Raw genomic sequence first — 16,126 nt, forward strand, 5'->3', positions numbered from 1 at the left:
AATGTAATTCGCAGTCCGGAAATAAAAATAGGATTGACACAGCTGGAATGCTGAGCCGAAGTTAAAAATAGAAGAAAAAAAACTACAATAGCTTAACAGGTTAGAAATATCAAAATTCCTTCAATTTACAGGCTACTTGCAAAAAAAAAAAAAAAAAAAACGGGATGGCCACTGCTGGAACGTCTTTGATCAGGGCTAAAAACGTCTGCGAAGCAACTAGTTGTAAACTGGTTACGAACAAAACTATTGACTTATTTGCAGAACTCGTTACATCATAACTTAATATGAAGTATATATTATTATAAATACGTTTAAATGATATTTTATATAATATCATACACATTCATAGAATAACTTTATAAATCACAGCACAGTTGTATATTATCTTTATACATCGTTCATAGTATTTTTATATACAAATTTATAATATTAACAATTGTAGAGAGAAAAAAAGTACGACTGAACAGGAGTAAAAAAATAATAAAGCTTACGATAGGTTTAAACAATTGGATTTCATGTATTTTACATATGAGTTGAAGGCCTAAAGGATGGATGTAGTGGGTACCCGAGGAAGACGATGTATTCAGAGAATATTGAGGAACATTCGGATGAGTGGAAGCCTTATTCACATCTTACATCGAACAGGACAAAATGTGATGACTAACTAATCACCAGGCTGCGTACGTGTACATATCGAAGAGTCATGTGTGTGCGTGTGTTTCAGTGATATACATACACACATATGTATGTGTGTATGTATACACACACACATTGACTTATATATACATTGTTTGGAGTCACATGGCCTAGTGGTTAGAGCAGCGGATTCGCAGTCGAGTGATCGCGGGTTCGAATCTCAGCACCTAAGCTCCAGGCAGAAGGTAACGGCGATTTTCTGCTAACTCTCTCGCCTCAACTTTCTCTCACTCTTTCCTCCTGCATCTTGCAGCTCACCTGCGATGGACCGGCGTCCCGTCCAGGTGGGGAACCTATACGCCAATGAAACCGGGAAACCGGCCCTTATGAACCAGGCATGGCTACGCATACATACATATATGTATATATGCATACATACTGATATATATACACACACACACCCCTATATATATATTATGTGGAGACACATGCCCTAGTGATTAGAGCATACATATTGATATTTATATATATGTGTGTGTTATTGATTTTTATATACATATATGTACAAACACATTGACTAAATGAACTATGTGTGTGGTTTGTATAAGCGAAATGCAGGCGCATGCATGGCTGTATGATTAAGAAGTTCGCTTCCCAGCCACGTAGTTTGGGGTTCAATTTCACAACGTGGCTTCTTGGGTCTCTTCCACTATAGCCCTAGAAGACAAGGCTTTGTGCGTGAATTTGATGGGCATAAACTGAAAGAAGCGTCCTTCTCTCTCTCTCTTTCTCTATTGAGGAGAAACAACAGAGAGAATACGAAAGAACACATGAAAGGCGTCACTTCTCCGTTGCGTCAAGGAGCTTCACCTGCAGCAGATCTCATCGTAGCCGCAGATCAAGAGCACGTCTTGCAACCCACATGCGAGACTGCCAAAGATGATTACTGAACATGAATAGTCAACACTGACCTACAACAGACAGCTAAAAAAGGAATATATATATCCAGTTAACTGATTTGAATTAAGCAAAATGTTTAATATATGCTGGTCGTCGTTGCGGGCTTTCTCAATCCGAGGAGTTGCCCTACCCACTTCAGTTTTATTTCCCATCCTAACATGAACTAGCAGAAACTGTGGAGATCCAAGATTATTTGAAATATTTGGTGACATAACTCCGTACGGAATCATTGGTGGTTTTCCACTGATGATAGCCAGTCTTCTCATTTTATCTGCAGTCTTTGGAGCTTCTTGTCTTTTTCTGTACCACTCGAAAAATTCCAGCTAAAACGGCATATTCCTCAATTGCTCTCCAACCCTTCATTGACAGTCTCAAACTTCCTTGGTTGAATGCTGCAGAGTGTCAAGTTCCACTTCAAGATATCTCAGAACCTCACTTGTGATATTCTTTGATGACATTTTCTTCTTACCAATTCAGAATAAAAGATGGGCTTTGGTAGTCATTTATTATCCATACTTCGAACATGGCAAATCAAATGCTGCCAATTGTTGGTAATCATTGCTTCGATGCTGTCATTTCTGCTTGTTCTAGAACACAGGTGTCGGTCTTTTGTTCGCAGTTAACACCGAGATGTGAGCGAAGGTTTTATAACTGAAACTGAACAATCTATTTAATGTAACATGAATAATGAATCCATATCTCGCAAGCATAAAGTATTGTGTACTGCATTTCTGAAATTATATTCGTTCATGTTTTAAACAAGAATCAGCTTCAGCTGAAGGCACCTCCATTGTATCAGGTCACTAAGAATATGTCCGATTTTCTTATGCACCAAGTTTGACAGTCGTTAACTCTAATGTTTTATCCTGACAATTCTTTGTTTTAAAACGTTGAAAAGTTACATCATCACATTTCGAAATGCAATTCATGGTGTCTGATTATATTGTGAGTTTTCTCTTGTAAATCAATTTTTGTGAACCCATGGATAGATAAAAAAATTCATGTTGTTTATGAATATGAGTAACGTCGTGGAACCAAAGTATCCCAGATAAGTCGAAACATCAATGACGTAATTTGTGAACATGTGGCGAATGAGCGCATTGTACGTCGATGGTTTGAGAAGATCCGGTCTGGTGACTTTACTCTTGAAAATAAGTCCCGTGATAGACCAGAGACCAAGGTGGATAATGATGAGCTGGAAACTGTAGTGGAAGCGGATACATCTCCAAACTACGCATGAGTTAACAGCAAGGTTTGATGTTTCGATTCCAACTGTATTGGACCATCTGAAACAAATCAGCAAGGTAAAGAAGTTAGACAAGTGGGTATCACAAGATCTGAACGAGCATAGAATAACATGTCGTCTTGAAACTTGCTGTTCTTGTTGTCACGGCATAAAAGCGAACCATTTTTGCATCATATTGTGACGGGTGACGAAAAATGGATTTTTTTCAATAATAGCAAGCGTTCCGCACGGTGATTGGATAGAGACGAAGTGCCAAAACACAATCCAAAAAAGAATATTCACCAAAAAAAGCCAATGGTATCTGTTTGGTGGTCCAGTGTTGGTGTCATCCACTACAGCTTCATGAGACACGGTAAGTCAATTACAGCGGATGTATACATCAACCAACTGGATGAAATGATGAGTGAACTTACAATTAAACAACCGAGATTGGTCAAGAGACAGGCCAATCCTCCTACAAGACAATGATCGACGACATGTTGCATAAAGAAAGCTACTCAAGTTACAAGAAATGAACTTGGGAGTACTGTGTCATCCACCATATTCACCAGACCTTGCACCAACTGACTATCACGTTTTCCAGGCATTAGACAAAATTTTGCAAGGAAAATAACTTCAAATCTGAAGATGCAAAAACGGCCTTTCGTGATTTCATCACCTCTTGCTCTCCAGAATTCTTCGCTGCCGGCATAAATAAGCTACCGATAATAAGACAAAATTGTGTTGATAATTTAGGCGCATATTTTGATTAACTGCATTGCTTTTTGTAGAGATAAAGTAAGATAAACTTTCAGTTCAAATCGGACATATCATTCTTAATGACCTGATACATGGCTACTCGACAGGTGAAGAAGTCTCATTTTCATTAATAGCAGCTAGATGGACAGCACAGGGGTATAGTGAGAAGAGGCTCCTTTGCTACACACCTCAAATAGCGTTGATGCCGATCCATTTGACAGCATTAAACATTCTACGCTGTTTTGAATGGACGGCAACAAGGAATTTTGGTGGAATGCCAAGTTTCTTAAGTATTTTCCACAGTATTTTATGACATATGTGTCAAATGCTCTGATCATGTTCCTAAACATTTAGCAGCTTGTTGCCTTTTTCCTGCAGCTGACAGACGACAAAAAAAAACATATCCACTCAAATCCAGAGCGAAATACGTTCTGTGACTTCGTATACAAATTTACTATTTGTAGTTATTGTAATAAGATTCTTGCTAAGATTTTTCCAGAATCGTGAGGAATAAAATTCCTCTAGAGTTAACACAGTCTCCTTGATTTTTCCTGAAAATTGTCATGATTATGGCATCTTTGAAGTTCAATGGAACTTATTGTTTTTCCCAGATGAGGCGGAGGAGATGCTGCAATCAAGTAAGTAATAATTGTCCACCTTTCTTGACGTTGTATGGCCTTGGGCATATGTTATTTTACATTTCACACTATTTTACATTTTAGTTGTTTGAAGCTCAGAGTAAGTTGAAGAATAATCACGCTCAAGATGAAAGAGAAATTAAGGACGAGTAGGATTAATGTAGACAGAAGTCCATAGCTGGTTTTAATCATCAAGTCTATTTGATCAGAGTAATGCTGGATTTCTGCTGCTTTCAAGATCTTCCAATTATTTCAGATATCTCTGATCCTGATTTGAACTTTGGACTTCTTAGTTTTGTATATTTCCATTCTGGTAGTTAAAGATGGTTCGTTGTTTGAAGCAAGTCTAGCTTGTTTTTCTGAATGATTTGGGGGATCGGTCTCAACACACCAAATACTGTTTCGCATATCATCAATGAACAAATCCTCTGTAGGGATAAATTCTATCACCATTGTCCGAGAATAGTTCCAACTCTGGATTCCGATTAGCATAGCAAAACATTTATTTTTTTTATAAATCTCAGAATCAACTTCATTTCGTCTCTACACACGACATACTTGTACGTAAATAGTGGCTTAAACATAAAAGCTGGTGGGGAAATATCTTTGGAAGAATGTATTAAGAAAAAAAGTAGGCTTTGCCAACTCAAATGATGTTGGAGTATCTTTGTACTGAGCATAACCTCGTCATCACTAAAACACAGTTCAGACTCCAAGAGAAACACAAAACTTTGGGGATGTACTCGAGTTCGAAACATTAACATCTCATCGATTATGTTATCAGCGGAGCCGCAAATTGATCGGGCGTTTACATCACTAAAGCTATGAGAAGCACTGACGACTGCAGGACGAATCAGCGATTGATTATCTCTAAAATCAACATCAATATTCTAGGAAATCGTGATATCGGGCGATTGCTGAATATTCCTGCCACAAGAGAAAGAAGGATCATGTTTCTAGTTCGTATGTTTCATTTTTGTTTTAGCTTCTACGGCAGATGCCATCCAATCACCAACTACTTTACAGAATACACAGAGGATCTTTTCGGTTTGAACGGCAGTTTTTTCTAGCGGTGTCATATGAAATTATCACCCATAATTATGACCCTAGAATCGATCTATTGCATTTCAATCTGTTTTAGGGTTAGGGTTAGGGGTGGGGGAAAGGGTATCTTTTTTCTTCAGAAATGTAAATAAACCCAATCTGTTTCTTAAACGAGGGACATATTCATACGGCACAGAATGTTTTCACCTCAATAGACGTCATTGATTGGTTAAAATTTGCAGAAATTGAAGAAAAACAACAACAAATATCTTACAAACCATGGAATTTTCTCAATAAAGCCAAGAGAAAAAGATGTTTTATAAACACATTCTACCAGTATACGAAGTTTAAAAGTGTTTAGTTACGTGGAAAATATTTTTAAAAACTGCCGTTCAAACCGAAAAGATCCTACATAGAGTGCTTTACCCTTTATTAATCATAGCGCCAAAGAAGACTGTCTTGGTCCTTGACAAGAGACAAAACGGTCTCCTCAGCTTCTTAGCTCATTCATCAGTTATTTTACAGAGTGCACGAGGTGTGTTTTATATTGGCGCCAGTACAAGTCGTCTGTTGACGTCAGTCATTGGACTGACGGTCATTCTGAAGCATTGACTTGATGTGTGTGTGTGTGAATACGGTTATTCAAAGAATGAGAACCCAGCCTGCAAGTTTTGCCACTTGTGTAAGGACGTTAGCCACGTTACAAGGACATTAAAAAAAAGAGAAAGCAAATAAATTAAGCGACGCAGTCAAAATGCATAACGAAAATTACAGTATCACCAAATGTATTACGCTGTCAGCGAGAGGAAGAGGGAGGGGAGGTAGAGAGGAATCAATTAGACAAATACACAAATTGAAAGAGAAACGAAGAAAGATAAAGAAGAGAGCGAGAATTCTGTGAAAAATTAGACAGATATAGCGAACAGAGAGAGAGGGAGGGAAGCGAATAAGTTAAAGAAAGAGTATAAAAAGACAAAACAGTGCGTTCGTCAAAGAGGTGAAGAGGGAGGTAGAAAATAGAAAGAGAGAGAGAGAGAGAGAGGAGGTAATGTTGTTTGTAACGTTGTTTGCCTAATGACGTCTTATATATAATAATGTTGTTTATATAAAACTTTACAGCTGACATGAAGAAAAATAAATACATCAGAAGAGCTTTATCTCGCCCGCAAACGATGCGTATGTATATATATACACACACATGTTTCGGCCAGAGTTGGCCCAAACTATGACTGATTTGATAGCAGCACCTGGAAAAGACATTTAATGTTTCATATTACAGTTATTCTTTAGGCACCATAGCCTAGTTCAGTAGAGTCGTTAGCAGAGATATAACTGCAATAAATTATCTGGAATTTGTTGGAAATATTCATCCAGGAACCGTTTAAATGTTATGAGATCTTTTTCTTCCCTTATGTGTCTTGGTATGATGCTAAGGAGAGCAGGGCAGTTAAGGTGAAATAGTCGTTAGTGCTGTGATGCGATGCAAGCATGATCGTTGTAGAAATTTGATGGCATTTAGACCAAGCCTTGGGTGAATTTAAAAGTTGATGCCAACATCATTTAGGCAATGTTGCTGGAATGTTTTCCACGTCATACAAATGATATAGTGTTCTTGGAAGCGTTGGACGGGAAAGAATTTGAACATCTCAAGCCAATTCCAATAGTTAAGACGTCACATCGCCTACTTATTTTGTGATTGACCTCTGGAGTGCTTCAACTTTTATTTTTGTTAGGAGTGGCTGTGTGGTAAGTAGCTTGCTTACGAACCACATGGTTCCGGGTTCAGTCCCACTGTGTGGCACCTTGGGCAAGTGTCTTCAACTATAGCCTCGGGCCAACCAAAACCTTGTGAGTAGATTTGGTAGACGGAAACTGAAAGAAGCCTGTCGTATATATGTATATGTGTGTGTGTGTCTGTGTTTGCCCCCCCCCCAACATCGCTTGACAAACGATGCTGGTGTGTTTACGTTCCTGTAACTTAGCGGTTCGGCAAAAGAGACCGATAGAATAAGTACTAGGCTTACAAAGATTAAGTCCTGGGGGCGATTTGCTCGACTAAAGGCGGTGCTCCAGCATGGCCACATGAGTGAAACAAGTAAAAGAGTAAAGGGAGTAGGGAGAGCACAGCAGATAACAGTATTCAAGGTAAGGACGTGTGTGTGTGTGTGTCTATATACAGCTATGCATTTTCCCCCCCAAAAAAAAATAAACTGGAGATAAAACACCCAGTAAAGGTTTATTGATTCGATTGATGCTCATTTAGAGAGTCACACACATACAAACAAGCCCATATACATACACATATAGGGTAATGGGTAAAGACCCCCTTTGGTCATAAATGACCATTGGATTGTACCTAGAAAGTTACCCTACGAGGTACAAATCCAGGCAATGATGTTTATCGAAGACCAGCAGTCGCCCATGCATACCAGTCTCCCCTCTCCATAACACTGATGTTGGCAAAGGCAAAGGCTGATACAGCTTGGCACCAGTGACATCGCAACTATTTCTACAGTTGACTGAACTGGAACAACGTGAAATAAAGCGTCTTGCTCAAGAACACAACACACAGCCTAGTCCGGGGATCGAACTCACCACCTCATGATTGTAAACCCGGCACTCTAACCACAGCCGTGTGCCTTCACTAGAAAGTGAACCATTAACTATTAGGTGTCTGTTCATGGGTACCAGCATGCAGTGAACTGTACCCCTTTGTGACACAAACTTACACCTAAGTCGTTTACGTTGTTGATAATTGTCTACAGTGAACTGTATCTCACTGAGTGAGAAAGACAGGGGACAGCTCAGTATCTTCACCATACACATTATAGAACGCATTATTTCACACTGTGGACTAATATCAATACCACTACCTCATGATTGTGAGCCCGACGCTCTAACCACTGAGTCATGCACCTTCGCACATACACATACATATCAACATGTTTATATGCGACTCTGTAGTAAGATGTTTGTGTACCAACCACACAGTCTCAGGTCCAGTCTCACTGCACAGAACATTGGGCAAGCGTCTTCTACTCTAGCCCTGGGTCAACCAAAACTTTGTGTGGAGATTTAGTAGACAGAAAATGAAAGACGGTCATATTGTGCATGTATGTATACACACACACATATATATATATACACACACACATATATAGATATATATATATCTAAGGCGGCGAGCTGGCAGAATCGTTAGCACCCCGGGCGAAATGCTCAGCGGTATTTCGTCTGCCGGTACGTTCTGAGTTCAAATTCCGCCGAGGTCGACTTTGCCTTTCATCCTTTCGGGGTCGATTAAATAAGTACCAGTTACGAACTGGGGTCGATATAATCGACTTAATCTGTTTGCCTGTCCTTGTTCGCACCCTCTGTGTTTAGTCCCTTGTGGGTAGTAAAGAAATAGGTATTTCGTCTGCCGTTTCGTTCTGAGTTCAAATTCCGCCGAGGTCAACTTTGCCTTTCATCCTTTCGTGGTCGATTAAATTAGTACCAGTTATGCACTGAGATCGATATAATCGACTTAATCCGTTTGTCCTGATTTGTCCCCTCTGTGTGTAGCCCCTTTACGACCACAATCAGTTCCGACTGACTGGTCGTAAGTCGGCCTATGGGTCTACATAGCTTTGTTTTATATTTTTACATTCTTTAGGTACATTCTCAGGTAAAATCACACACAGTATTCTGTATTATACTACAACAGTGCTTTTTGTTCATAGAAAAGTACCAAAGAATGCAAATACAAGAAATACACAATATAGTGTAAGAAACAGTTGCAAAACTTACATAAAAACTTTATTGTGGACTGGTGCTTGGCTGTGGATCTTCAATGCCATTTGCTGAGGCAACAATTGTAGTAGACGGAGTTGGCTTTTTGATAAACATGGTAAGCTTTGTCTGAATTGTTTGTTTCTTTTTCTCTTCATAAATTTCACGATACGGACGAAACACATCGTGTGCCATTCATCCGTTCAATCCTTGCAAATCGTTCGATGTTTGGGTCAATTGCTTCAAAGTGTGCAAGAAGTTTATTCAGTTGAAATAAACCTTCTGATAATTCTTTTGTAGTGAAATTCCATTCTGACACCTCCTCTTCTTTACACGTCAGAATATTGTACTTTTTCCAAAATTCTCACAGTGATAGTTCTTGGTCAGCGGCTATAGCTGAAGCGAAAGTGGTTCGAATATAGTTAGCCTTCATTGTAGCAATCGAACCTTGATCCACTGGCTGGATAAGTGGAGTCGTGTTCGACGGAAAAAAATACACCACTTTCACGTCGGGATGCAGGTCCGATAGATGAGACAGATTCCAGGCGCATTATATAGAAGCAATAAAATCTGGAAAGGAATTCCTCTCTCCAAACAATATCCACGAACTTGAGGAATAAAACAATTCAGTCCTCGTGTCATCCATACTTTAGGCTGAGAACAAAAGTAGACGGGTAACGTGTGCCTATCTACATTCTTGAACGCACGCGGGTTTTCTGAGTAGAAAATTACGGAAGGTTTCAGCTTAAAACCTACGATGTTCCCGCCAAGCAGCAAAGTCAGCCTGTCCTTAAATCCTTTAAATCCAGGCATGGATTTGGCTTCTTTGTTGATGCAAGTGCGTACTGCCATGCGTTTCCAAACCGTTTCATCCACATTAAAAACCTGCCTTGCTAGATCGTAATTATTTCGTTCAAATAGCCAATAAGCTAACCAGATGTTTCCTCGTCTGCACTCGCCGCTTCTCCAGTTATTCGAACATTATGAAGTTGGAATCTTTCTTTAAAGCTTTTGAACCAGCCAGTACTTGCTAAAAAATTTTGACTGTATTCTTCACTGGAACGCTCCTTTAGCGTCTGAAATAGACTTCTGGCCTTCGACTGCACACTAAAAAAAAAAACTTAGAGGTGTCCAAATTTGTAGCTATTTTTCGTGGATGGACCCAGTCCACTGCTTTATTATAACTGTAGATCGCATGAGTGCTGAACCTTTCACAGCTTTAGAGAAATGAATATTTTTTTTAATGAAATTTTCAGCAAATACACTTCAGATGGTGTAGATTCCGAATACATCAGAATCTTTTGTGAAAAAAGTTTTCTGTGAGTCAGAGCGGTTTCAGAAAATTCCCATGAATCAGATTTGTTTCCTCATAACTCCCAAGAAAAATAGGTATTTTTTAATGAAAGTTTCAACAAATACCTTTCAGAGTGTGTAGATTATGAGTATATCAGAATTTAATACGAAAAATAAAGGTGGTGGACTCATACACATACAAACTGACACACATCACATATCTACAAATTGAAAGTTGAAATTTTGAAAAACAAATTGTATGGTGCAACAGTATGAGTGCATGTTCACCTTTTTTTTTTTCCCCATATTAAATTCCATTATAATTGTAATCCATACAGTCTAAAAAGTATTTGTAGAAAACTTCATAAAAAGGTATTCCTTTTTCTGAAAGTTATAGGGAAGCAAAGCCAAATCATGTAAATTTTCCAAAACTCTTCTCTTCATCCTTCGAAAACTTTCTTTTTCCCCAACAAAATGTAATCTAATCAGAATCTACACTATCTGAAGTGTATTTATAGAAAATTTCATTTTAAAATATTCATTTTTCTGGAAGTTATGAGGAAACAAAGTTGGTGGCTGAGTATACTTGTGTAGGTATGCCCAATATTTAACCCTTTAGCGTTCTGTCAAATATAATACACTTTTATTCAGATTGTTCTGAATTAATCATGCATTATCTTGTAGCTTTGAGGTTTCAATGATTAGAAACTTTGGGGCCAGATGCAGCTGATTTAAATGCTAAAGGGTTAATAGACATATCATTTGTTAGTATTTAATGCTAATGGGGGAATATACACAAGGTTTATATGTTTTGAAATTTACAATGGAAATGAAACTAATTCCATCACAAATTTAAAAGAAAATAGCATCCATGGCTATTTTGCTAAATTATTTCACTTCCAGTCACAACAACATATTATATGATTTTAAAATTTCTCTCTGCTAAATACGTTCTCTCTCTCTCTCTTTCAGTTTATCTCTTACTTCAACAAACTTTTTAACCATGTAATTCCCCTCTAACATTTTTTGCTTTCTCTTTCCTTTTACATCTTACTTCTACTAACCACATGACAAGTGTAAAGCATGGAAGGGCTATTGGCTATCTCACTCATTCCCTCTTCCCCCTCTCCTTCTCTCAATCTCTCTCCCTCTTTGTCGCTCTCACTCCACCTCTCTCTAATAAACTAAAGCATAATATGTGAGCAAACAAGCAGAATTATAATAGAGATCAAGAGCAAAACTAGTATTCCAAATGCATTTCCTTTACAGTAATAAAACAGGCATAATATGAAATTTTAAAATGCACCAAATGTTCCAGTCTTTGCTTTAATACATGTATATACAAACATACATACATACACACACTGTCAGTGGATCATATATCCTAGAAAGAAGTTAAATATATGTCCAGTCATAGAGTGACCAATGGTGTCACACCCATAAAACACATAGCTTTATAGGCAACTTGTCAGACTCAAATGGCCACAGGTATGTAACCGCTCTTCAAACCAGTTTGAAGAGAGGTTATGTGCCCACAGCTACTGGAGTCTGATGAGTTGTCTATAAAGCTAAGTTAAGTGCCTTAGGGATCTGAAGCCATTGGTCACTCTATGATCAGGGATATATTTAACTTCATGTAAATATATATATATATCTGTAAAATAATATGTGACAATTATTAACATAATATCGAGGTCTCTTTCTTTCTTTTGTTATCTTACCGTTTTTACCAATATATATATATATATATATATTATATATATATATATATATATATATATATATTTACAACCAGACTGGAACCTGGTGCAGATCTCCAGCTTGCTAGCTCTGGTCAAACCGTCCAACCCATGCCAGCATGGGAAATGGACAATAAAGGATGATGATACACACAAACATATATATATTGCCATCTGGTTTTGCACTTATATGTGCACAGTGTATCTATTCAGGTATATATATGTACCATCTGACTCGTACAACTATGGGTCAGTCAGAATTTGCAAAGGCAGATTTTCTATGCCCGGATGCCCTACCTGTCACCAACCCTCACCTGTTTCCAAATAAGGTAATATTTTCATGCTTGTATGATCGTGATGCTGCTGTACAACTACTACATGATGTCCATACAATATACCACACACACACACACACACATGACAGGCTTCTTTCAGTTTCCATCTACCAAATACACTCACAAGGCATATACATGCATATTTTTTTTTATTAATATTAATTGGCAGAAGTTACAGACTCAAGGGCCAAGAGTTTCATTCATTTGTACTTATCAAAAGGAGTCATTCAGCAACTTCTGCCAATTACTAATAAATGTAGATTTTTTTTTTTTTTACTTGTTTCAGTCATTTGGCTGCAGCAATAATGGAGCATTTCCTTGAAGGGTTTTTAACCGGAGAAATCAACCCAGGACTTATTCTTTGTAAGTCCAGCTAAACTGCTAAGTTACAGGAACAAACACAGACACACATATATGACGGGCTTCTTTCAGTTTCCATCGACCAAATCCACTCACAATACTTTGGTCAGCCTGAGGCTATAGTAGAAGACACTTGCCCAAGGTATCACACCGTGGGATTGAACCCAGAACCATGTGGTTGGGAAGCAAGCTTCTTACAACATTAGGATCACTCAGTCGGTTACGACGACGAGTCCCAGCTCATACGATCAATGGAACAGCTTGCTCGTGAAATTAACGTGCAAATGGCTGAGCACTCCACAGACACCTGTACCCTTAACGTAGTTCTCAGGGAGATTCAGTGTGACAAGGCTGGCCCTATGAAACACAGGTACTACTCATTATTGGCAGCTGAGTGGACTGGAGCAACGTGAGATAAAGTTTCTTGCTCAAGGACACAACGCATCGCTATTTTCCTGTTTGCCTTACATGTAGTTTGATGGATAGATAGACAAACGCATACATATTTACAAGCTCACACACATATATATTCTAACTTTTATATGTTTCAGTCATTGGACTACGGTCGAACAAATCGACACCAGTACTTATTCTATCGGTCTGTTTTATCGAATCACTAACTTACAGAGACGTAAATAAATCAACACTGGATATCAAACGGTGGAAACAAATTCAAACACAAAAACAGATAGACAGACAGATAGATAAGAGGGCTTCCATACGGTTTCTTTTTACTAATTTCATTCACAATGCACTTGTCGGTCCGGGGCCACAGTCGAAGACACTTATCCAAGGTACCACGTTGTAAGACTGAACCTGAAGCCACGTAGTTGCAAAGCGAGCTTCTTAACCACACAGCCATGCCTGCGGTTAAACACGCGCGTGCGTGTGTGTGCATAAAGCACATGTATTTGTATTATTGTTAGTTTCGAAATTGAAAACATTCAGAAGTTTCACAGGGACTCCGAGTCAACACTTGTCAAACTTGACCTAACTCCTACACAACTGTCATCTTTATGATATAAAATGTGTCTATTTGACTTGAGTTCTCGTATTGTGTTCTATGAGAAAATATTTCATTATTCTATAATATATATCTACACATTACATAAAACATTTAAAAAAATATAAAATTCGACATTGCGATATAGCTAACTTTAGATATCCGTTAAAGTACATTACCTCCCAACACAAACACGCAATTCTTTTTATTTGACTAATTGTATGTTGTAAGTCATCAACAATGAGAGGACCCATACCGACGTGGTCGTTCGATTTGATAGAAACAGTAGCCAAATCTCCCTCGAATTACATCTGAACGTCTTGTAAAAGACATTAATAATGCAGTCCCACGTACCCCGCCAAAAAAAATAATGGGATGATCATGGCAGAACTCTCTCCTTGGTTAAAAATTTTATAGGGCTAAACAAGAGCAGAAAATAAACTTCACATAAAAGAAATACAATAGATCCAAGCGATTGCAAAAGTTCGTATCGTCTTTAGTACTTGCAAACGAACAAAGGGAATCTGTAAGCTATCGCTTCATCTGCTGGAAATAACAGTCACATATCCCTCAAATCACATCCTACCATTTAAAAAATAGTGTGGAAGGACATATTGAACAATGAAGTTCAAAATATACTCAAAACGTAAATGGTCAAGACTGGTACATTTTTGAATCATAGAGTTGCTTGATGAAGAATCTTCTACTGTTACGCAACTACAACAATTATGATTATTGTTCTTATGGGGAATATTGGGGATGTGGAGCACTAGTTTTGCTTTTTTGCGATGTAGTATAGCTGAAAAATTAATTAACAATGTCCCTTATTGCCACCACTGTAATAAAGGTGAGATACTTTAAATAACTTCTTTAAAACACACACGCGCACACACATAAATCTGAAATATTCACTGTTCTCCTCATAGTTTCGTGTTGTTACTTTGTATGTATGTGTGTGAGTGTGGAATTCATATGTCTGTGTGTTGGTGTACTTAAACTTTATTTGTACCAACCTGTTGTTAAATTTCGTTTCACAGCTATTGCCACAGGGCGATCTAAACTCCTGGTGTCCATGACGTTTTAGTCTCTGTTTCTGTATTCTGTAGTTTACTACTTCCACCGCACAACTCTGTAAGTTGGAAGTTGAATGAGTAATAAGATATATAAACAACAGTGAGTGAGAAGAGAGTAATGGGAGGGAAGAGGGGGTGGAGAAGTAAAAGAAGACTAAAAAACTATTGCGGTAACTTAACTTAAAACTAAGGGAGGGAATCGAGAAGTATGCTTTTTGTCTGTAAGTTATTTCCCTTGCAATTTTTTTCTTTTTCTTTACATTCCCCCAGACCCTAACGATTTTGATTTCGTTGACATCGGACCATCCCTTCAGATGTCAGTAAAATAAAATACCTGTGAAATATTGAGGACAATTTATATTCCTATAACGTATTCTAAATGCGAATGGAATTATAATAGAAAACAAAATATACAGAGATGGCGAACCGACGAGGAAGCGTCTATGCCGTCTCTCGACTTACAAAATAATTATGAAAATCATATACAGCTCCTCACCCTTTAAAAGAAGAGGGATAATTTTATCCTTCTGTTGAACCACGGGTCCCGTAAACGTAATTATACGTACGACATGTTTCCGAGCAGCTTATTCTACCAAATTTCGTCACAAGCAATTGGTTAATGCGAAATTTTGGAAGAAAACATTTGCTGAAAGTTGCAGCATTGTAGGATGCAACGTGATTGTGAAGCGGGGTTTTAACTACGCAGCTGTATGTGATCCTGATATAGTTGGTCTGAATAAAAGATAAAACAGTTCTAGATCTGTCTGATCATAGCTAACGTGGAGCTCTAATCAGCGAACTAAATTGAGATGGTGAACGAACGAGCTGACAATCGACGCGTTTAGTCGACCTGCTAGAAATAGCAAGTGGATCTCTTACTGAAGTCAGTCTTTTAAAAGAAAGGACACATTGCAAAATATATTCCTGCGTAGACTGTCTACGTTGGGGGATTGAGGACGAGTTGGTTACGGTTGGAACAGCTTTGATTTTAGATCTTCTCTAACAGGGTGGCCTGAAGCTAAAGAACACCTTAATGAAGACTATTATTTGATTTCTTATCTTATATAAACTTTTTTTCTTTTTGCCATTTCTAAAAGGATGAGTTGATTCCAAATTCTTGCTAATCAAACATAACAAAACAAGTATACGTAAAGAAATGGGTGTTGCTATTTAATGGTTGAATGATTAAGACGAAAGTACTTCAGTGGGAACATTCGCTGGATAAATACGTATGTTGTAGAGTCTTACATACATACACACACACACACACACGGACAGACAGACAGACAA

General features: G+C 38.1%; 1 protein-coding gene across 10 annotated transcripts in view; it reads right to left on the reverse strand.

The window, feature by feature from the left end:
* Window positions 1–15,154, reverse strand: part of LOC115221283 (AMP deaminase 2) — a 213,464-nt gene extending 198,310 nt beyond the window's left edge. For 5 of the 10 annotated variants that reach the window (XM_036510839.1, XM_036510836.1, XM_036510837.1 and 2 more), the window contains exon 1: window positions 14,777–15,153. In XM_036510839.1, the coding sequence (XP_036366732.1) occupies window positions 14,777–14,837 (61 nt within the window). In that variant the 5' untranslated portion in view covers window positions 14,838–15,153. Of the gene's footprint in view, window positions 1–491; window positions 673–14,776 lie in introns of those variants that run through there. The other 5 variants (XM_036510834.1, XM_036510835.1, XM_029791429.2 and 2 more) reach the window with 5 other exon arrangements.
* Window positions 15,155–16,126: the final 972 nt, after the last annotated feature.

The sequence above is a fragment of the Octopus sinensis genome, linkage group LG18 (genome assembly GCF_006345805.1).
Source record: "Octopus sinensis linkage group LG18, ASM634580v1, whole genome shotgun sequence".
NCBI lineage: Eukaryota > Metazoa > Mollusca > Cephalopoda > Octopoda > Octopodidae > Octopus > Octopus sinensis.